The sequence below is a fragment of the Panthera onca genome, chromosome D1 (genome assembly GCF_046562875.1).
Source record: "Panthera onca isolate mPanOnc1 chromosome D1, mPanOnc1 haplotype 2, whole genome shotgun sequence".
In the NCBI taxonomy this organism is placed as follows: Eukaryota; Metazoa; Chordata; class Mammalia; order Carnivora; family Felidae; genus Panthera; species Panthera onca.
In genome coordinates this window covers 53,846,657-53,870,245 of record NC_138348.1, presented here as the reverse complement: position 1 = coordinate 53,870,245, position 23,589 = coordinate 53,846,657, and the positions used below count along the sequence as shown (strand labels likewise).

Sequence of the window (23,589 nt, the reverse complement as noted above, 5' to 3'; positions counted from 1 at the left end):
CAGGGGCCATTCCAGAAGCAAGTCTGTTTCAGCTCATATATATTTAGAATACACTAGTCAACTATTTCCTTGATTTTCCAAAGCTTTGCTCCCCAATGCTTAATCCTAGAGATACCTCGATCATGGATTCTTTCATTCACTTCTTCTTTCTAGAGTTAATCAGAATTAGAAGAGAAATCCTTTATTAGAATTCACATTGTCTGGCATATTTAAGAGAAAGAAGCTGATGTAGGAGCATTTCCTGACAGGCACAGGTGGTGGGAAGGCAGGTGGGAGAGGACCTAAGTGAGTACAGAGCAGGGGGGATGGAGTGGTTATCACTGGAAAAGCTGGTAGTGAAACATTATTGGGTGAAATTGAGGAAAGAGACTTCATGCTTTGTTGTTGGGGGCCAGTTGTGTTTTTACAAGACACCTGAAAACCATGGTCTGTCCTCGTAACACCATCACTCATCACTCATCACTCACCTGTCATTCACTCTTTTTCCTCCTGAGACTCTCATCTCATTCACTTGTGCTTATGCTGGCAGCATCTCTTTCTTCTCTCTGCACCCTCTAGAACAGCCCGCTGTAAATATCATGAACTCTTATCCATTTGCTGCTCGGCCATCTGCCAAAATGTGGACATCTCTGGAATAGACTTTCCTCTCTTCTTCTGTCCCCGAAAAACAGACTTACACCCTCTTTTGTAAATGTGTCTGAGCTCCTGTTGGTGGGATCACACTCCAACAAAACTCACAGGAAGGTCTGTAATTTGCTAGACACAACATAACTTTATTAAGCTTGAATTGGCAAGTATAACGTTCCCCAGTGTACATGGAGAGGGAGGAGGTCTGAATATGAGATTTCCCAGCCACTCACCCAAGCCTCCAGGGACCCAGCAGCTCATAATGAAGCCCTCTTTTGTCCATCCACATCTAATGTCCCTGAAGCCATTTCTGCAACTTGCAGAATCCCCTTGGTCTCTTCATTTCTTTTTCCCCACAGTGGAGATGTAGAGAAATTAATATATGCAATCTTTTTTTTTGACATTCCTTACAAAATAAAAAGATTTTTGTAAAAATTAAGTAATTACATTTACTTTTGTCAGTTTCTTTCTGCTGTCCTCATTTGGAAAAAGATCGAAAGGACACTTAAATGTACTTAAATGTATGTTCCTGTGCCAATGAGTTACATATAAATAAGTATTCTGTGACCCTTCTTTCACTGAGACACTTCTGGAGACAAAATCTGTATCCACAATGGATCTCTATCACACATTTGACACTCATTCTCTAGTAGTATCATTCTTTGGATCTTTATTTATTGAAGCTTTGTAAATTCAGTAGTATTCTCACAATGACCACTTATGACGGACATTTCCACCTTCCCCTGATTAGTAGACTTTCTTTACAGAAAAGTACACACCTAATTGTTATTAGTGTCAATTATAAATGATTCATAATTATATATAATTTCATCGAAATCTTTGTGGAAATATGCTTTGTCGTTTTTTATATAAATACTTACAAAATAGTCTTTAAATGTTTCTTTGCCCACGATAACCCAAACTTTATTTGCATAAAAGTTTGCTGAACTCTGATTAGAATATTAAAATCACTTCCGATGTTTTTTTTTACTTTTATTTCAAAGAAATTGTTATTAAGGAACCACAACGCCTATTGGTTATCCAAGCAAATCCTATCTGATAAATACTGACATTTCTTTCTTTTTTCATATGAAATTTATTGTCAAATTGGTTTCCATGCAACACCCAATTCATCCCAACAGGTGCCCTCCTCAATGCCCATCACCCACCCTCCCCACCCTCCTACCTCCCATCAACCCTCAGTTTATTCTCAGTTTTTAAGAGTCTCTTATGGTTTGTCTCCCTCCCTCTCTAACTTGTTTTTTCCTTCCCCGCCCCCGTGGTCTTCTGTTAAGTTTCTCAGGATCCACATAAGAATGAAATCATATGGTATCTGTTTTTCTCTGTATGACTTATTTCACTTAGCATAACACTCTCCAGTTCTATCCACGTTGCTACAAAAAGCCACATTCCATTCTTTCTCATTGCCAAGTAGTATTCCATTGTGTATATAAATCACAATTTTTTTCTCCTTTCATCAGTTGATGGATATTTAGGCTCAATCCATAATACATACTGACATTTAAAACAGCCTCCAAAGATGCTTCAAGATAGCCTCTAGATTTACAAAGTGATCAAATTCAGTATTCATTGATAAGGCCCAGTCCATAAAACAAGCCAGAGTATCTACATCCATGTGACATGCAGTCTAATAAATTCTTATGTATACATTGATTTAAGTGTCATAAATAAAAGTATGGACACCTGCACACATGGGAATATTTTCCATGCTCTTTTTAAAAATGATCCATGAGATCAGGTTTTTGGAACAGCCCACAAGCCTTAAGTTCTCAAGTCATTAATTTGGACAGAACACTTTATGTGTTCATTAACGCAATAACCTTGAGTGATTTAAAAGCATAATGTTTTAAGTCCACTGAGAACATACGCTGCTGTATGTCAAATAGATACACACATTCACACACATGCGCATTTGGAGTCAAAACTGGCCAGTGACCTATGATAGCTTTCAGAATAAAGTTCACCCATTTCGCATAGTGTCCATAGCCATTATTGACATTTGTAGTTTTCTTGTCTCTACAAGTTGTGCATTACATTGAGAAAAACTGTGCCATTTCTTGATTCTCTATTTAAGCTCCAGGATCATCTACCTGGCATGGTATGTCCTTACCTACCAGCAATTCATCTGTCATTCCTTAAGAATCAGCCCCCCTATAGGGGAAAACAAATACCACATGATTGCAAGCATATGTGTAATTTAAGAAACAAAACAAACAAGCAAAGGGAAAAAAATAAGAGACAGATAGAAATCAAGAAAGGACTCTTAACTGTAGAGAACACATTGATGGTTACCAGCATGGAGGTGTGTGGAGGGATGGGTTATATTGGTGATGGGGATTAAGAAGTCCACTTGTCATGATGAGCAAAAGGTGTTGTATGGAAGTGTGGAATCACTATATTGCACATCTGAAACTAATATAACACGATAGAATATGCTTCTATTCTTGAGTATACATTTATAATATTGTAGGGTTTTTATAACACTTTAGGAATTAATAAAGACATAAATGGTGACTGGGCATAAAAAGTACTGAATTGTGAAATAGAATACTGCATTGGTCATACCGTTTAAACCTTAATGCCCTGAATGACACCAGAAATGTTGAAATTTGATGACTATGTGTCATTAGATTGAATACAGTTTTTTGTTTCTTTAGGTTTTTTGTTTGAATAAGAACAAAATGCTTCCTCTCATTAATTGTACGTTTTAAGTTTATTTATTTATTTTAAAAGAGGGAAAGGAAGTGCACAAGTGGGGAGGGGCAGAGAGAGAGAAGGTTAGAGAGAATCTCAAGCTGGCTTCGTGCTCTCAGCAAAGAACCCGGTGCAGGGCTTGAACTCATGAACCAGGAGATCATGACCTAAGCCAAAGTTGGACACTTAATCAACTGAGCCATCCAGGAACCCCTCCTCACATTTACTTTAAAGATGATGAAGATGATCCAGAAACAAATAGAATCAATAACATGATTTCATCAAGTATCTGGACAATCCAAGACAATGAGTCTTGGGTGCTTGGAAATTCATTGAGAAATAGATATTGTGGTACCTTGTGGAGAATATTTGAATGAGAGAATTCAATCAGGAATTGCAAAATAAGAAAAAAAAGGTAAATGATACATATTCACTATTGCTGTTTCTACCACTCCCATTCTCATTACCTAGTAGGATCTAAATCTCACTGACTGATAGGTGTCATGGGCTGTGATGTGAAAACTGCCTAAAATGCAGGCAAATTTCACAAAACAATTAAGGAGACAAGTCAAATATTATGAATAATATGCATTTTTCTGTTTTAATCTGTTTTGAGAGATTCTTATTTTGCATAAAGGAGAAGGTTGAAGATGTTAATCACAGTGCATTTTGTGAATACAACATCTTTATCAGGTGAATCCGGATCTGCTTGGTCTTGGCACCGTAGACAAGTGGATTGAGAAACGGGGGGACCAGCAAGTAGAGGCTAGAAAAGAGGATGTGGATATAAGGGGGAACATGAGCACCAAACCTATGTGTGAAGAAGGAGAAGAAGGCAAGGATGTAGAACTGGAGAAATACACAGATGTGAGCAATGCATGTGTTGAATGCTTTCAACCAAGCCTCCTTCTGGGGCAGACGAAAAACGGTAATAAATATCTGTATGTAGGACAAAGTGATGAATATGAGGTCAAACCCTGCAACGGTGAATGCCACAAACAAGCCATAAATTTTGTTGACCTGTACATTTTCTGCAGCCATTTTCACAATGGCCATATGCTCACAGTAGCAGTGGGAGATGATGGTTGTATGGTAAAACTGAAACCGGCATTTTATCAGTACTAAAGATGGGGCTACGAGAAGGGCAGCCCTGAGTGTTACCACAGCCGCTATTTGGGAGACTAGGTGGTGGGTGAAGATGGCAGCATGTCTTAGTGGATAACAGATGGCCACATAACGGTCCAGAGCCATGGCCAGGAGGATGCCTGACTCTATGCACTGAAATGTGTGGATGAGCCCCATTTGAAGCAAGCAAGAATCAAAATAAATCTCTGGCACATGAAACCAGAAGATTCCAAGCATCTTGGGCACAATGCTCGTGCCAAGTACACTATCTGTGTGACTCCCAGCATGCCTACAAAAATGTACATGGGCTCATGGAGGCTGCGCTCTGACCTGATGATGATCAGAAGCAAGGAGTTTCCAATCATAGCAATGAGATACATGACACAGAATGGAATCCCAATCCAGCACTGCACACTCTCTAGGCCTGGGATCCCTATCAGCGTCAACACAGAAGGCCTGAAGACGGTGATGTTGGAAACGGACATAATGTCCTCCGGCCTCCAGATGAAAATGAAAGAAGGTTCTCAGTCAGGGCCACTCTTCTCATCTACTCCTGTTTTAATTCAAAGTCATCATAGTGAGTTTCTGTGATTTTGTCAGAATTCAAAGACATCTCATCCATCTTGTTTATATTATCAAAGGAAAAAGATCCATACTTACACATCACTGTGTTCAAGAAGGACATCCATAAGTAGTGTACCACAATTAGAAGTTATGTACAGGGCAGGCCAACTGCATTAGAAACACCCAGATGACGTGGATAAAGGAGTAAATTGCTGATCTTTCAGTTATGTCCTTCTGGACCTGCGGATAAAATAATTATAATTGTTTATTTGCTTGGATATTGCACTTTAATCAGATTTTAATAAATCTCTCCCTATCCCACATTTCAGCTGACCTTAGTGTTCTATTTTTCCCCCAAACTCTCTGAGTCAGAAACCGTCAGTTTAGACAATCACATAATCAGACTCTAACCAGTATTTTGGTTTAAAAGGTTTCCTATGAAAGAGAAGTGAGATAGACATAGCTTCACCCAGGAACATAATATATTGAGATAACTGTATCTGTGTATTATGTATTTATGTAGGACTGGCTGTCCTTTTAAAAAAATGTGAAATAGAGCTTGAGAAAAGATGATCAAATCCATGTAATCTTAATCTAAATCAAAGTTCCATGCTGATTTTTACATTATAAGTAAAACTTAATTTTATTTTGCCTATGTAAGTAATGGCAGAATTCTTTGACATGAATTGTACACTTCAAATAATGGAAATTCTGAAATACATGCTTCAGAATGACTAGAAGGGAGGAATCTCTAGAAGGCAAAAAAATCTAGAGAAACAGTGCATAGGCAAGAGGACTCATTCTTGCTGACTAGGGGATATAGGTGAACAGGTAACTTAGCAAGAATAAACGTTAGTTTCTGGGGTTGAAAGTGCTCAGGGTTACTATCACCAAAAGATTGGCAAGTTTAGGCTCATTGATTCTTAATAATATGCAGACCATTTGATTGCTTCACTCATATTGTGAGCTCAAGCCTAAAGAATGAATAAAAATAAAGGGGTGAAAAGACAGTCTCCTTAAGAGGAGTGCAAGATAGAAGTAGAAATGGAAGACAGAAGGCAGACCTTGGGGTTCCAGAAATGATGCAGGAGAGAGGGCTGTAGAGCAACTAAGGAAACTTTAGTTGCTTCAATTCCCTGATGACTGAATTTCCTCAAAACTTGGGTTCTTAGTGCCTGTATGAACGTTCTTTCCCGATAAAGATAATTGCTTTTAAGAATTGCATATGTAAAATCATGAAATTCTCAAGTTATACAATAGAAAAATATCTGCTGGGTGCATGGGTGGCTCAGTCAGTTAAGTATCCCATTCTGTGTTGTTGTTGTTGTTGTTGTTTTTAATGTTCATTTATTTGGAGAGAGAGAATGCAAGTAGGGGAGCGGGGATGGGGGGTGGGGAAGATCCACTCACAGCAGAGAGCTCCATGCAGGGCTCCAGTTCATGAGCTGTGAGGTCATGACCTTGGCCACGGTCTGAGGTAAGGGACTGCAACTGCGCCACTCAGGTGCCCCACACTTCCAACTTTTCATCTTGGCTCAGGTCATGATCTCATGGTTAATGAGATTGAGCTCCATGTCAGGCTCTGCATTCTCTCTCCTTCTCTCTCTGCTCCTTCCCATGCACTTCTCTAAACAAACAAACAACCATTTATGAAAAAAAATAGTTGCTATCCTGTATAAAACAGCTTTTAGTTATTTCATTCATTCCTAGTCTCTCCAACAGTGTTACATTATGTCAGCAAGCTCATGATCATCTAAACATATACTGAATGTTAGGGCCCCTGGGTGGCTCAGTAGGTAAAGCAACTGACTTTGGCTCAGGTCATGATTTTGTGGTTCATGAGTTCAAGCCCTGTGTTGGGATCTGTGCTGACACCAGGGAACCTGGAGCCTGTTTCGAACTCTCTTTGTTTCTCTCTTTGTTCTCTTTGTTCTCTCTTTGTTTCTCTCTCACTCTCTCTCTCTCTCTCTCTCTCTCTCTCTGCCCCTCATCTGCTCATTATATATATATATATATATATCTCATACATAAAATGAACATTAAAAAAATTTAGGGGCGCCTGTGTTGCTCAGTCGGTTGAACGTCTGACTTCAGCTCAGTTCATGATCTCACAGCTCATGATTTCAAACCCGTGTCGGGCTCTGGGCTGACAGCTTGGAGCCTGGAGCCTGCTTCCGATTCTGTCTCCATCTCTCTCTGCCCCTAACCCACTCGCATTCTACTTCTGCCCCTAACCCACTCGCATTCTACCTCTGTCTCTCTCAAAACTAAACATTAAAAAAAATATTTTTAAAAATTTAAACATATACCGAAAGTCACCAAATATACCAGTAATTCAGCAATAGCTGTGGTTTATGCTGCTAAAACTCTAGTGAGGAATCATAGTCAGAAGGACCATTTATGAAGACAAGCTGTATCACCTGACATGTATTTAGGATAGACTAGTCAGTCAGCAAAGTCCTCGATTTCCAAAGCATAGAAATCCTTTAGAAATGATCACCTTGTCTGACCTATTCAAGAGTTAGGAGCTGACATAGGAGCATTACCTGACAGGTGCAGATGGTGGGAAGGCAGGTGGGAGAGGATGCATGACTACAGAGTGGGGGGTTGGAGTGGTTATCATTGGAAAAGCTGGAAATGAAACATTATGGGGTGAATTTGGCCAGAGTGAGACTTCCTTGCCCTTTCCTGTTGGGAGCCAGTTCTGCTCTTACCAGACTCTTGAAGACCAAGGTCAGTCTTCATAATACAATCACTCAGCACTCACTTGTCATCCACTCTTTCTCCTCCTGAGATTCCCATCTCATTCACTTGCATCTCGTGCTGGCCATGCCTCTTCTTACTATCTGCACCCTCTATAACAGCCCTCTTCAATGTCATGAACTCTGAGCCATTTGCTGCTGGGCTCTCTGCCAATACACCGGAAGTATCTCTGGGAGAGCCTTTCTTGCTTTTCTTCTGTTGCTGCAGAACAGACATGCTCCCTGTTCTGTCAGTTTATCTGAGATCATGTTGGTGGGTTCATCTCCATGAAAACTCCCAGCAAGGTTTGTATCATGCTGAGGCAGCAGCATAAATTTATTGAACTCAAACTGTAGAGGAAAGCCCCTGACCACCACTTGTAATGTTCCCCAGTGAATGTGAGAAGGACCCTGTCTGAACACGGACTGAGAGACTTCCTAGCCAGTAGCCCAAGCCACAGGAGGCCCAGCAGCTCATAATTAAGCCCCCTTGGGTCCAATCACATCTCATGTCTCTGAAATCATTTCTAACACTTGCAGAATCTCCTTGCTCTCCTCTTTTCGCTTTCCCACGGGGTAAATGCAGAGAAATTAAAGTACCCATGTTGTATTTTTTAAGAGTTCAGTTCCTTTCCTGCTGTCCTCCTTTGGAAAAAGATCTAAAGAACATTTAAATGTAGGCATGTTTCTATGCCATGAATTCTATAAGTATCCTTTTGACCCATCTTTCACTTAGGCACTCCTGGAAAGAAAAATCTGTACCCACCAGGGCTTTCTATCACATATTTCACTCTAATTCTCTTGCAGTCTCCTTCCTCAGATTTTTATTTTATTGAAGCTATTTTTGTAAATTCAGTGATTTTCTCAAATGACCAGTTATGATGGACATTTCTAAATCCTTCCATACTGAGCCTTGAATCAGTTGTTGCACATTGGACTGAACTTTTCTCCATCCCTCCTTTTCATACATTTCTTCCGCTTTTCTTGCACTCTTCCTTCAGATTGCAGGTGTTTTATGAATCATAGATTTGAGGCAATCATGCCATTCTGAACTTGATGCAAATAAAAAGAAGATATGATATATGCTTTCAAATTTTTAGAAATGTGTGGACAAGAATTAGTATATCTATAATCATGAAAACAAATGATGAGTTCTAAAAAAACGAGAAAAGGTGAGTCCTGCAGACCCTGTCTAGGAAGTTTGTCCAAAATTGTTCCTTCCCTCCCTCCCTTCCTGTTGATCAAAAGCAGGTCTCCTAATGTCTACTACCGGAAGATTGGTGTCTACCAGAGCTATGAAAAAAGTAGAGGCTTACATATTTTAGTCATTTCCTGCTGAAACCACTGTTTTCAGGTCACTGTTTTTTCTAACCATTAGCTAATTAAAAACAAAATGGTTTCTTAAAGTCAAATAGGTTTGACTGCAAATATTTGTTCTGTGTACTAAATTATTTTCACCTGTGTAAATCACTCCGTAAGGTACCAGTTGAAAGGTGTCTCTTCTTCAGGGCACACACTCAATGAATATTTAGTATCAGCACAATTAGTATGTTTCCAAATTGTTTAATTACAAAAACTTTAAACAGGCACAAAACAAGCATTGTAATGAGATTCCATCTACCCGTCACCGGGCTGCAATAATTATCAACATTATACCATTCTTTTATCTTCCATACTCACAGCCAGTATCTACCCCAATAATTATTGTTATTAATATTATCGTCATCATTATTATTATTTAGAGGGTTAGAAGTAAAATTGACATTCATGGAAGTGTGCAAACCTGAGCTGTACCATTTTGACAAATGAATACAACCATGTACCTTCCAATCCTAACATACATATGGCATTTCCATCTTCTGGCAAATGTTCTCATGTGTTTCCACAGTCATTCGGTCACCTCCAAATCCATCAGAAGGAACCACTGTCGTAATACACCCATTATAATAATAACACACACTCTTTTGTGTCCTGATTCTTTTCCACTCACAAATATGTATCCCTAAGTTGCATGTACTTGGAAACAAAAACATCCCTAGGACCCAATCTGCCTATCCCTCGGGGAATAAAAACAAAGGAAACAAGTATTTAAGGATTGAATGGTCAAATGATGTCCTCACCAGGAAAAATCTCATGGCCCATGCCTCCTTCTAAAACCTTACATCAAAGTAATGACATTCTCTATTTTCAGGGAGAAAGGTGAGGCTACTTTACTTTCTTCATCTACTAAACCTTGTAGCTTATTCATAAGCAATAATAAACTATGGAATTTTTCCATTTTCAGGGCTCATATCCAGCCAATTGACCTGATGTAAGTTTTTATGTTCTTAGTGTATTATCTGTCTTGATTAGACCTCATCCCAGTTTCTAGTCAGTGTACGGACAATGCTATTCCAAATTTCCTGGGTATAATACTATGGACGACCCGATTGACCACAGGTGGGAAGAACATGTAGGCATTGGCCATGACAGATTGGAAGAGTGGAGGTAATTGCCACTCAAAGGATGCAGCAAGGAGAAGCTGATTATGGGCACATAGTACACAAGAACAGCACAGACGTGTGACACACGTGTTGAGTGCCCTCCACTTCCCAGCGCCAGAAGCTACTCCCAGTACCCTATGAAGAATCAACACCTAAGGAACAAGGAACAAGGAGTCCAGCCCAAATGTGGAGGTAATGACAAACAGACCCAGGATGCTATTGGGGCGGATGTCTCCACAGGGCAATTTGATTAGATCTGAATGGAGACAGTAAGAGTGTGTGAGGGTGTTGTAGCCCCAGAAAAGCAGACCTTTCAGGGGGAAGAGCAGTGGGAACATGAGTACCACACTTCATAGAGACACCAAGTTCAACAACGGCCAGCATGGCCAGAAAGAGATACATAGGTTGGTGCAAAGCAGGGTCAATCCGGATGATGGAAAGAATGGTGCCATTTCCTAGGAGAATGATGATGTACACCAGGCAGAAAGGGATAGATATCCAGATGTGCTCTGCCTCTTCCCTGGAGTGCCAACAAGACTGAAGGTTGCAGGTGTGCACTCAGTGGAACCGTCGAAAATGGCGAGACTTCATTTGAAGATACAGGGAAACACGTGGGGACTGGAGAATATCAATCTCTGGTCAGTTATTGTATGTCAAATGTCAAGCTCTTGATATCATATGTAAGATATTTCCTTACAAAAGAGATGGAAAACGTATTTCTGAAACAAGGACACATGTAAAGCACACTGTGTGGGAGAGAAATGTGTTTAGATGCTGGGCAGAGTGTTTCTACACGGGCCACATGCCAAACAAAAAAGGCATTGAGAGAAATCTCCACAGGGTCATTTATGGCAGCGAAGGTGGTGATAATAAGCATAGAAATGACAGCTTCCTGTGGAAATGGAAGACGGAAGGATCTGGTAACTTTCTGCAGTTTGTACAAGAGTGATGGAAGTAGCAAAAGTAATGTAGCACAGTGATAAAGAGAGTTCATGGTTCTAACACTTAATGACTTGTGACCTTGGGAGAACCACTTAAGTTATCTGAGATCCAAGTATTTGACATAAACAAATAATACTTATATAAGATAATGTATGTAAATTGTTTACCATTATATTTGGAACAGTAAATACTCAACACAGGAAATAAAAGAAACAATTAAGTCTCTTAGAAAAGGAGGGTAGTGTCTCCCAGTTTTTAGAATTTTCTAATGCCCTTATTTAACTTACCAGTTCACTCTTTCTCCCCCTACTCTCCATGGATGATGGTGAAACCTTCTCTATATTTTGTAGGAGGGTAAGTGTCTCCTGCTGGAACCCAGGGCCAAAGCTGAGAGCAACACCAAAGCCATTAGGGTCTCACAGGCTGAATATGATGGCGAGGATGGAGTTTAAGGCGAGGGTTCTTTATCTGGGAACAAGTGCATGAACACTAAAATTCTACTCATCAGTAGCAGAGCCTTGGGTGTTAAGGTTAGGAGCCAGAGGTGGAATTCAAGATCAGGCTTGAGATAGAGTTGATGAGTGAAAATGGGACAGAGATTTTAATAGAGTTGACAGAAAGAACAAGGAGAAAGGAGAGAAGTTTAACTCCATCTGGAATTTGTTTTGGGGACTTGGGTGACTAAGGATTTCATTTAGTTATTCACAAATGTAGAAACCACGTTTAACACATGTGTTAATGGATAGCCTGGTGTTTCCTCAACTATTTTGAGCAACTATAGGTCTCATTTTAAATCTTTATGTAAATGTAGATCTATATCTTGATTCTGTATCCTGCTTTTGGATCCAATGCCTATTTTGTCAGAGTCACAGTGCTGCAAGTATCTGATTTTATAATACGTAAGTTCATATCTAATTGGTCAAGTATTTTTTGTATTTTTCTGTCTAATTTTTATGTTTCTTCTTTTACATAAACACTACAACTCAGAATGCATAAAAATAGAGCAATGACACAAATATAAAAGTTACAATCATAAAATTCTTGGGAAAAAACATAGAGGTACATTTTCATGACCTTGGATTGAACAATAGATTCTCAAAAGCCACACCCAAGCCTGAGGATAAAAATAAAAAACATAGATAAATGGACTTCATCAAAATTAAAATTTCAACATTATCAAATGACATTAACAAAAAGTGAAATGATAAGCTACAAAACGGGATTTGCAAATTATATATCTAATAAGGGATTAATACCCAGAATATACAGAGAACTCAAACAACTCAAAACCAAAAAGATAAACAACCGAATTTAAAAATAGGCAAAGGAATTAAATAATTAATCCTCTAAAGAAAATATGCAAATGCCAATAGCACATGAAATAAAAATCAAAACCACAATAAGACACCACTTCACATCTACTAAAATGTGTATAATTTTTTTAAAAATTTAAAAACTAGGGGTGCCTGGGTGGCTCGGTCAGTTGAGCGCCTGAGTTTGGCTCAGATTATGATCTCGCGGTCTGTGAGTTCCAGCCCCAGGTCAGGCTCTGTGCTGACAGCTCAGAGCAGGAGCCTGCTTTGGATTCTGTGTCTCCTTCTCTCTCTGCCCTCCCCCCCCGCTTGTTCTCTCTCTGTGCCCCTCAAAAATAAATAAGTAAAAGTAAAACACAGTTAAAAAATTAAAACACTAACAAGTTTTGACAAAATAGGGAAAAATTGGAAGCATCATACATTGCCAGAGGAAATGAAATATGGTGCACATTCTGTGGAAAACAGTTTGGCAGTTTCTTAAAAACTCAGGCACAGAATTACATGTAATGCAGTAATTCCACTCCTGAGTATGTACCGCCCCCAAAAAACAGGTATTCAAAGACATACTTGTACATGGATGTTCATTGCAGCATTATTTACAGTAGGCAAGTGGTGGAAGCAGCCAAACTGCACATCCATAGATGAATGTACAAAACGATGTACACACACACACACACACACACACACACACACACAAACACATATATATACATATATATATATATATAAAGGGAACATTATGCATCAGTATACAGGAATGAAGGATAAAAACATGCTACAACATGGATGACCTTTGAAAATCTTATGTTCAGTGAAATAAGCCATACAGAGAAAGACAGATACCATATGGTTTCACTCTTATGTGGATCCTGAGAAACTTAACAGAAACCCATGGGGGAGGGGAAGGAAAAAAAAAAGAGGCTAAGTTGTCTATGTGGTCTCAGGTGGGTTGATTTCACTTATTATTTGTTTTAATTCAGTATTATCTGTTCATTCACTAAACCTATACGATGTGCCTTTTCTATACAGTAGACTTTCTATCAGTGATTCAGAAAATATCTCATTTTAGAACTCGCATTTTAATTGCTGTAAAAGGTACAGATAGAAATAATTATTGCTTATTGTTTATTGTTTATTGTGGCTTCAAGCTCCTGGCCCAAGTATTTACTGACTGTGGTGGGAGTGTTTTATATTTCAGCAGAATTTCAACTGTCTCTACAAACACTCAATGACTCACTATTTTTGCTTCCCAGATCTACCCAACACAATTCCATCTGGGTTTAACCCTAAAATATGTTTTTCTTAGTGTTATCTTGTGTATGCTTAAGAATAAGTTAAAATGCAAGATAATAGGATATCTAGGAGAATTGAGAATATCATTCACTTATTTTTCTCAACAATTTTAAGTGCTTTAGGAAAATACATTGGAAACTTTGGCATTTATTATCCTTCTAAGTTTATTGAGAGTTACTTATGGATTCTCTTTATTCCCATTGCTCATTCAGTGTGTGTGTGTGTGTGTGTGTGTGTGTGTGTGTGTGTGTATGTGAGTGAGAAAGAGAGAGAGAAAAGTTGGGGGTGGTTATTCAGAAATAGCCAGCATTTCGCATTATTCTCCATTTTAACAATGCGTGCTGATGGGGGAGCAAAGCAAAATTACTCGGTCTTGAATCTGTTTGGTCTTCACCCCGTAAATGATGGGGTTTACCATAGGGGGCACTACCACATAGAGGTTGGCTTCCAGGAGGTGGATGTGGTGAGAGACGGTTTTACCCCCAAAACGATGGGCAAAAAAGGAAAAGAATGCTGGGGCATAGAACATAAGTATGACACAGATGTGGGAACCACATGTGTTGAGGGCCTTGAATCGGGCAGACCAGGAAGATATCTGAAACACTGTGCAAAGGATCATCGCATAGGACATAATGATGAACACAATGTCTAGTCCTGTAGACAGTAGGGCCACAGTCAGGCCATAAATGATGTTGACACTGATATTGTCACATGACAATCTGGCAATGCCCATGTGCTCACAGTAGGAATGGGGAATGATGTTTCTCCCACAATACGTAAGTCGGTGTACCGGGAAGATGAATGGAAAACAGATGATAAAGCTCCTGACCACAGCTGCGATGCCAATTTTCCCAGTGGCTGAGGAGGTTAAGATTGTGGTATATCTCAGTGGGTGACAGATGGCCACATAGCGGTCAAATGCCATGGCCAGGAGAATAGCAGATTCTACCGCAAAGAGGAAATGGATGAAGAACATCTGAGATACACAACTCCCAAAGGATATATCCATGGAATGGAACCCGAAGATAGCCAGCATCCTGGAGGCTGTGGTTTTGGAGAGCAGGACATCTGATGAGGCCAGCATGGAAAGGAAGACATACATAGGCTCATGGAGACGGCGCTCAGTTACAATCAGGAAGATCAAGAAGATGTCGCCTATGACAGCTAAAATGTACATAGAACAGGGGCGCCTGGGTGGCTCAGTCGGTTAAGCGCCCAACTTCGGCTCAGGTCACGATCTCGCGGTCCGTGAGTTCGAGCCCCGCGTCAGGCTCTGGGCAGATGGCTCGGAGCCTGGAGCCTGTTTCCGATTCTGTGTCTCCCTCTCTCTCTGCCCCTCCCCCGTTCATGCTCTGTCTCTCTCTGTCTCAAAAATAAATAAACGTTAAAAAAAAAAATTAAAAAAAAAATAAAATAAAATAAAATGTACATAGAACAGATAGGGATGGAGATCCAGGTATGAGAATCTTCCAGTCCTGGGATTCCAGTCAGGACATACCACATGTCCTGGGGATGGGTGTGATTGTAAGAGAAAGGGGCCATCTGGGGCAGTATATTCCAGACCTAGTATCTGGATTAAAGACCACAGGGCTGACTGAGGATTGAGAGGCAGCACCACTTTAGGTTGAATGACGTCTGATTAGATTGTTTCGTAATATTTTCTTCTCTGTGAAAAGATAGTGAGCCTAAAACTGCACTCTGACTCCTTCCATGGAAGAATTAAGTCATATCTTGGGAAAAAAATGCTTCACATTAATAAGTGCTTAATATGTGCCATAGCACTTTATAAATATCACCTTATTAAATCTTCACAATAGCCTGTTGAAAAGACCTTTACAATGATCCTCCACATGAATACTGTTGTTATTCCAACAGATGCAAAAGTATTCCACAGACTTTCAGCTTCTTGTCCCAGGTCCCATTGGATTCAGGGTCAGACAGCATAGATTTGAAAGCTCTGATTGCAGCCACCACCCGCTACTCCCTATAAAAATAAAACTAGACACAAAAACATGTCATCAAAATGTTCACTCTCATATCGCTGAAGTATTATATTGCGTAAGGAAGAGGGAGGTAATTCGTTTTTACCAAAATACATTTTGGGCAATACAGTACATATGTCCTTCTCAACCTTGATGGGCCGCTGGAATGATGCTAAGGGCCATGATAGGCACTAAACATCCACAGGTGACTTCATTGATTCTTATCAGCTAATCAACATTATTTCTTAAAATTATATGATGAATATTATAAAACCTAAAGAATATGCAGCCTCAAACTGAGTTGGACTCTTAAATGGATGGATATGCCTGACAAGTGGTGAAGGAAAAATACACTGTCTCATTTGGGTCCCTGCTTGAAAATTAGACAATGTATTACTTCAAAATACCCCCAAGCAGGAGTAACAGGGTTGCACATTAGGGAGTAGGGGTCCCCAGGCTTTCAATAAAAGAGAGGGAGGGTAATCTACTGGTTACTACTTATCTGTAGTTACAACAGAATGGATAAAAGCAAGGGATGTGTTGGGTGAAATGCCAGCAAGGAGATAGCCCATTTGAGTGGGATGTGTGTGTGAAGGGGCATGTTCCTATAAACACATAGCTATGAGGAAGGGTATAGATATGGATACAAAGCAGGTGGATGACAAGTGGCTTCCATCCTCCCCCAGTCCCCATTCTCAAATCAAAGGGGGCTGAATGTATTTGCTTAAGAGGAACATGGGCTTAAGAGATGACTGCCTTTTTACCTCTTGATTGCATTGGAGTCAGTATCATTGTCCAGCATAGTTTTACCACCTTTACTTTCAGTTTTTATTAGGTTTTCAGTATTCTAGTACTTCATATCATATGATTGAAAAATTTGGAATCCATTTCTCCCTTTTTCTTTTTTTTTAATTGAAGTATTTGATACGCAATGTAGCATTAGTTTCAAGTGTACCACACTGTGATTCCACAAGTCTATATGTTGTAGTATGTTATATACTTGCCATGAGTGTGGTTCCCATATGTCACCACGCAATCCTATTACAATCCCACTGACTAGATTCCCCATGCTTGGCTTTTATTCCCATGACTGATAGCTTCTATCCCTCTCTCCCTTCACCCATGTTGCCTGTCTTCCGACCTGCAGCCTGTTTGGCAAGCATTAGTTTGTTCTCTATATTCATTTGGACGCCATTTTTTGAGTTAAAGTTTAGCGGACATAATACTCAAAGGGTCACCCCATTAGGACTTTCCTTAAGTTGGTATATGATTCTTTCAAATAATGTAATAAAATGTTGAGATGCTTAAGTCTATCGATCTACTTTAGTTCCATAAACCAACTGTGTAGCCATTTAACATGAAGCTAAAATTAATTGCTGAAAATTTATTTTCAATGGGATTACGGTGTTTTGGAGACAGAAAGAAAAGATTAATCTGTGAGTGAAGTGCAGTTATGGGGAGGGGATGTTTAGCGAGTGGGGATTCATCAGGACATCTGAGATGGGGAAGAGGAGAGTCTAAATGATGGAAGAAAAAGAAACGGAGGTAGAAGACACATAAGACAAATTTTACAGATTTCCTTCTAACTTTCCTGGTGATCTTTTGGGACACCAGTGAGTGATGTGTTTTATTGTATTCCTTTTTGTTGTGATATAGCATTATCACCAGAGAGAGCAAGCATGAACAGGGGAGGGCCAGAGAAAGAGGGAGAGAGGGAGAGAATCCCAAGCAGACTCTACGCTATCAGCACGGAGCCTGATGTGGGGCTTGGACCCACTAACTGCAAGATCACGACCTGAGATGAAATCAAGAGTCGGCAGCTTAACCAACTCAGCCACCCAGACACCCCAACTTTAAACGATTCTTATATCATATGATCTGTTTCTTGTCTATTTCTGTACTTTGTTTTCTTATTTTATTCCCATATCTACCAATTATTCATAGAGAGAATGACTTCAGATCGAAGAAATATAATGTAGTTTCTCTAGGACACACAGTTTCTCTAGTTGTGTGTTTCTAGTTCTTGTTTCTCTAGGTGTGTGAGTGTGTCTGTGTGTGGTGTGTGGGTGTTCATGCAGGGGAGACAGAGCATTTATCACCAGAAACATTTTTATTTTCATTTTAATTTTATTTGTATTTTTATTTTCTATTTTCAACAGAAGCTCTTCGCTGGAAATGCTTCCTGTTTTCCAGGAATATTGATAACAGTTGTGTACAGGAGAGTGAGGGGGTTCTTTCAGAGGAAGGCAGTTACTAGTTTTTTGTCAGTTTTAACTGACAACCATTTCTGTCATGGTTTTTCCTCCCACAAAATCAACACTTGCTCAAGAGTTTTCCATGCACTTTCCATGCACTTTCCTATTTCCATGCACTTTCAACTACTCCTATTCATTCCCCATTTGAGGAATATCTGACTCAAAAGGCCTCAGACCTGTTGACATTACTTTCCATCACAGGGTGGACTCTCTTTTTTGGCATTTGTGTCGGGGTTTGTGGTATTTCCAGTGTTTTCGCTAACAGTAGGCCACTGTCCCCCAACCCTCTCTCCCTAGACAGTCTTTTGTGGTGTGGCTTGGGGGCTGGCTCAGAAAGTAGGAGATTGGTTTTTTTCCCTATCTGTGAAAATATGGGTTGGCTCTTCTTCTGCTCTTTATTGATTGAGTGAGGGCAAGGAACGTGTAAACATACTGAGATACAAGTGTCTACTGTTATCGTCAGGATCCCAGGAGCTTTCCTCAACATTTCGCAGGGATTTTATGCTATCTTCTAGATCTTGTATTACTGTGGAAATCGGCAAGGGCATTCTGGTTTCCAATCCTATAGGTATCAGCTCTTTGTTTACTAACTTATTCGTTTCCCTTTTGAAGCTACTAGTGTGTCCTTTTTACTACTCCCATTTTATATAAAAACTTAATGATTGCGTGTCTGATTTTTAAACAATTGAGCCAATATTGATGCATTACTATTAACCAAAGCCCACAATTTACATCAAGATTCACCTTCTCTGTTAAAGTTCTGTGGTTCCGATAAGTCCAGATCTATCCAAGAGTAGAACCTCCCTATGGAAACTTTCCTCAGCTGAAATGGCATAAAACAAAGAAGCAATTACCATTAATTCATATGAAGAATTGTTTTAGCATGTCCAGTCCCCCAAAATAATCTCTGTTAAGGTTTTCTGGCACCTTCAGACATGTCTTGCTAATAGATGCACAAAATTAATCCGGATAAAGCACAGATGCTCAGAGACATGTTTCAAAACTCTGGGGGGTTGATGCTATGATGTTGAGTGTGGGTCCCCAGGAAGGCTGGCCTCCTCTCGCTCCCTCTGTAATGGCTCAATGCAAAACACACACTGAATGCTTGTTTTGCTTTTCACTTTTTTTGTAAAAGTGAAAATACTCTTCAGAGTTCATTCAAGTAGTGACAACAGGTACTGAGGTAGGTCGTTCCGAAGAGCTAAGGGGCATGACGTGAACTTTCAAAAAGTGGGGGATACCTGTACATAATGTCATGTACCCACCATCACAGTATCATACAGATCACTTTCACTACTCTACAATTCCCTGTGTTCCACCCATTCAACCCTCCCTCTCTCTTCCTACACTCCTGGCTACACTCATCTTTATGCTATTTCTAATTTCTATAGTGTTGCCTTTCCAGAATGTCATATATTTGGAATCATATACAGATGTAACCTTCTCTGGATGGCTTATTTCACTCAAAGTCTCTTCCATGTCTTTTCATAGCTTGATAGCTCTCTTTTTTTTAATTTTTTTTAATGTTTATTTGCTTTTGAGACAGAGAGAGACAGAGTGTGAGCAGGGGAGGGGTAAAGAGAGAGAGGGAGACATGGAATTCGAAGCAGCCTCCAGGCTCTGAGCTGTAGTGCTGAGCCCGGCGTGGGGCTCGAACCCACAAATGGCAAGATCATGACCTAGGCCGAAGTCAGAAGCTCAACCCACTGAGCCACTCGGACACCCCTAGCTCTCTCTTTTTTTTTTAATCAAATACTCACATTACATTTTAAAGAGGTGCCACAGTCTGTTTTTCCCTTCATCTTAGTTGCCTCCAATTTTTGGCAATTAAAAACAAACCTGCTCTAAACATTTATGTGCATGTCTTTGTGTGGACATAAGTTTTTAACCCATTTGGTACCATATCTAGGAGTGCAAGGCCAACCACATGGTAAGACTATGTTTCGTTCGGTGAGAAATGCAAAACTCTCTTTCAGCCTGGCTGTACTATTTTGTATTTTCACCAGCAATGAACGAGAGTCCCTATTATTCTATATCCTCACCAGCATTTGGTTTTGTCAGTATTTCAGGTTTTACCCATTCTAATAGGTGTGTATGGTATCCCATTGTTTTACTTTGCAATTCCTTAATGACAAATGATATTGAGCATCTTAAAACATGCTTATTGCTCTTTGTTATGTCTTTTTGGGGTGAAATATGTTTTCAGATTTTTGCCTGCTTTTTAAGCGACTTGTTTATTTCCTTATTGTTGAGATTTAAATGTTCTTTGCATATTTTGGATATAAGTCCTTTGTTAAACATGTATTTTGCAAATACTTTCTGCCAGTCTGTAGCCATAGGCTTTTCATTTTCTTAACTTACTATGAAATTGTATTCTTTTTTCCCAGGGTACACGGTGGATACTCCCAATTTGGATTTGTGTCCTTTGATTTTTGGAATAGTTTTGTATAATTTTCTAATATGTTCCTGGTCTAGTACAGTCCACCTATAATTTTATCTTCCCTGACTTTCTAGAACTCCTGTTTAGTGATATGTTGGTGTTCTTGGATTGGCCCTATATAGTTTTTCATCGCAGCCCCCATACTTAACACTTGTCCTTCTGTTCTACTTTCTTATATCTAACTTCTGAGAATTTCATTTTTTTTTCTTTTATTTCTCATATTGCCGTTTAATTTACAAATTATCTTTTTGTTCTCTAATTATTTCTTTTGGTAGTATTCTGTTCTATTTTTTGAAAGACAGAGAAAGACAGAGCACAAGCAGGGAAGGAGCACAGAGAGGGAGACGAAGAATTCGACTGCTCTGAGCTGTAGCACAGAGCCCTACAGGTGGCTCAAACCCATGAATTGAGAGATGACCTGAGACTTAGTTGGAGGCTTAACTGACTAGGCCACCCAGGTGCCCCTTCGATATTTTTATCTCATTACATCCTTAAAGATTTGGCTTCTATGTACATGTTTGCTCTTTGTTTGTTTCTTAGCACAATATGCTTAAAATACACCTTCTCAAAAAAAACCTGTTTAGGTGACAAAAAGTTCAACCCAAATGAACACCTTGTTTTCTTTGAGTACCTGCATGTTCTAAAACAAAGAGGTTGGCGGCATTTGATTTCAATGATAGATGCATATTTATGAATCCTTCTGGAGAAGAATCCATAGAGAAGAAACTCAACCAGGAAATAAAAAATAAAAGAGGAAAGGAAACAATATATTTTCACTATTTTAATCTTTAGGTTTATTCCTCTTATTAGGCGGTAGCATCCCAAAACCGACCAAATAATAGTTGTCATGGGGTATAATGAAGTGAAAACCATAAAATGCAGACAAATTACACAAAACCAATATACAAAACTGAAGCATTGCAGATAATGTGGCTTCTTAAATGTTGTATTTAATTTTGAGAGATTGTTACTAATGCGGAGGTTGAAGAAGTTAATCACAGTGAATTTTATGAATAGAGCATCTTTACCAGGTGAATCCGGATCTGCTTGGTCTTGGCACCATAGACAAGTGGATTGAGAAATGGGGGGACCAGCAAGTAGAGGCTAGAAAAGAGGATGTGTATATAAGGGGGAACATGAGCACCAAACCTATGTGTGAAGAAGGAGAAGAAGGCAAGGAGGTAGAACTGGAGGAAGACACACATGTGAGCGATGCACGTGTTGAATGCTTTCAACCGAGCCTCCTTCTGGGGCAAACGAAAAACTGTGGAAAAGATCTGTGCATAAGACAAAGTGATGAATGTGAGGTCAAACACTGCAATGGTGAATGCCACAAACAAGCCATAAATTTTGTTGACCCGCACATCTGATGCAGCCAGTTTCACAATGGCCATATGCTCACAGTAAGAGTGGGAGATGATGGTTGTATGGTAAAACTGAAACCGGAACTTTATCAGTATTAGGCACGGGGCTACTAGGAAAGCGGCCCTGAGTGTTATCACTGCCCCTATCTGGGTGACTAGGCGGTGGGTGACAATGGCAGCATGTCTTAGTGGATAACAGATGGCCACATAACGGTCCAGAGCCATGGCCAACAGGATGCCTGACTCTATGCACTGAAATGTGTGGATGAGCCACATTTGAAGTAAACAGGAATCAAAATAAATGTCTGGCACACGAAACCAGAAAATTCCAAGCATCTTGGGCATAATGGTGGTAGCAAGCACAATATCTGTGACCCCCAGCATGCCTACGAAAATGTACATGGGCTCATGGAGGCTGCGCTCTGACCTGATGATGATCAGAAGCATGGAGTTTCCAATGATGGCAATGAGATACATGACACAGAATGGAATCCCAATCCAGCACTGCACAGTCTCTAGGCCTGGGATCCCTATCAGCGTCAACACAGAAGGCATGAAGACTGTGATGTTGGAAGTGGACATAATGTCTTTGGGCTTCCAGAAGCAAATGAAAGAAGCTTCTCAGTCAGTGGCACTCTTCTCCGCTACTCTTGTTTTTATAAAGTCATCATAGTGGGTCTCTGATTTTGTCAGAACTCTAAGATCATATCATCCTTCTTATTTATATTATGGAAGGAAAAACATCCGCCGATACACATTGTGTTTTCAGAACGGACATCCACGAGTAGTGTAGCACAATGAGAAGTTACATAGAAGGCAAGTCAATTGCATCACAACCAGCCAGATCACGTTGGTAACAGAGTAACTGCTGATCTCTCTGTTATGTCCCTCTGCACCTGGGGTTACAATAATTATACCTGTTAAACTTGCTTGGAAATGGCATTTCAAGCAGAGTTTGATGAATCTCCATATTCCACATTCCAACTACCTGATAATATTCTGTTATTTTCCATTGTGTCTAGGTCTGGAACTGACACTTTGGATCAACAAATCTGACTCTGACCAGTACATTAGTAGATAAATCTCCATAAGGTTTATATTTTAAGGTTTTTTTTTTTAATAGAGAGAGACAGAGATCACAGGAGGGGCAAAGAGAAGGGAGAGGTAGAGTATCCCAAACAGACTCCATACCATCAGCACACAGCCTGACATGAGGCTTGAACTCACCAACCACAAGATCTTGACCTGACCTGAAATCAAGAATGGCACGCTCAACTGAGTCACCCAGGAGCCTCTTTTTCTGTTTAATTCTCTTTTTTATTAAGTGAAAAAACTCCCTATGAAAGAGAACAGAGAAACTGGTCACAACCATAAGCACAATATATTCATCTATCTATATCATTTGTATCTACATAAGACTGGATGTCTCTCTTTTCCATTAACAATTACACTTTTTAAATTTCAACGTTTTTTTTTATTTTTTTTTATTTTTTATTTATTTTTGGGACAGAGAGAGACAGAGCATGAACGGGGGAGGGGCAGAGAGAGAGGGAGACACAGAATCAGAAACAGGCTCCAGGCTCCGAGCCATCAGCCCAGAGCCTGACGCGGGGCTCGAACTCACAGACTGCGAGATCGTGACCTGGCTGAAGTCGGACGCTTAACCGACTGCGCCACCCAGGCGCCCTACACTTTTTAAATTTAAATCCATGTTAGTTAACATGTAGTGTAAGAAGGGTTTCGGG

The 23,589-nt window shown here is 39.8% G+C and overlaps 2 protein-coding genes and 1 pseudogene across 2 annotated transcripts; all 3 read right to left on the bottom strand.

Moving 5' to 3' along the window:
• Positions 1-3,999: 3,999 nt before the first annotated feature.
• On the bottom strand, positions 4,000-4,952 carry LOC132675088 (olfactory receptor 52A1-like; annotated as a pseudogene).
• Positions 4,953-14,131: 9,179 nt separating this feature from the next.
• LOC144613059 (olfactory receptor 52Z1P-like) lies at positions 14,132-15,351 on the bottom strand. Its single transcript, XM_078433959.1, has 2 exons — positions 15,229-15,351; positions 14,132-14,974 (listed from the first exon to the last, which is right to left on the bottom strand). Exons 1-2 carry the CDS (start codon positions 15,343-15,345, stop codon positions 14,132-14,134), a joined length of 960 nt encoding a protein of 319 aa, XP_078290085.1. The 5' UTR covers positions 15,346-15,351.
• A 6,136-nt stretch (positions 15,352-21,487) lies between these two features.
• On the bottom strand, positions 21,488-22,426 carry LOC132676653 (olfactory receptor 52A1-like). Its single transcript, XM_060628694.1, has one exon. The coding sequence runs from the start codon at positions 22,424-22,426 to the stop codon at positions 21,488-21,490; it is 939 nt and encodes a 312-aa protein (XP_060484677.1).
• Positions 22,427-23,589: the final 1,163 nt, after the last annotated feature.

What these genes read in the sequence shown, in the direction of transcription:
- LOC144613059 (XM_078433959.1), bottom strand. Translation starts at nt 15,345, where the DNA reads ATGGCCCCTTTCTCTTACAATCACACCCATCCCCAGGACATGTGGTAT. An exon ending in TCCCTATCTGTTCTATGTAC is followed by an intron (nt 14,975 to 15,228) that starts ATTTTATTTTAT and finishes TGTTCTATGTAC; the next exon opens with ATTTTAGCTGTCATAGGCGA.
- LOC132676653 (XM_060628694.1), bottom strand. Translation starts at nt 22,426, where the DNA reads ATGTCCACTTCCAACATCACAGTCTTCATGCCTTCTGTGTTGACGCTG.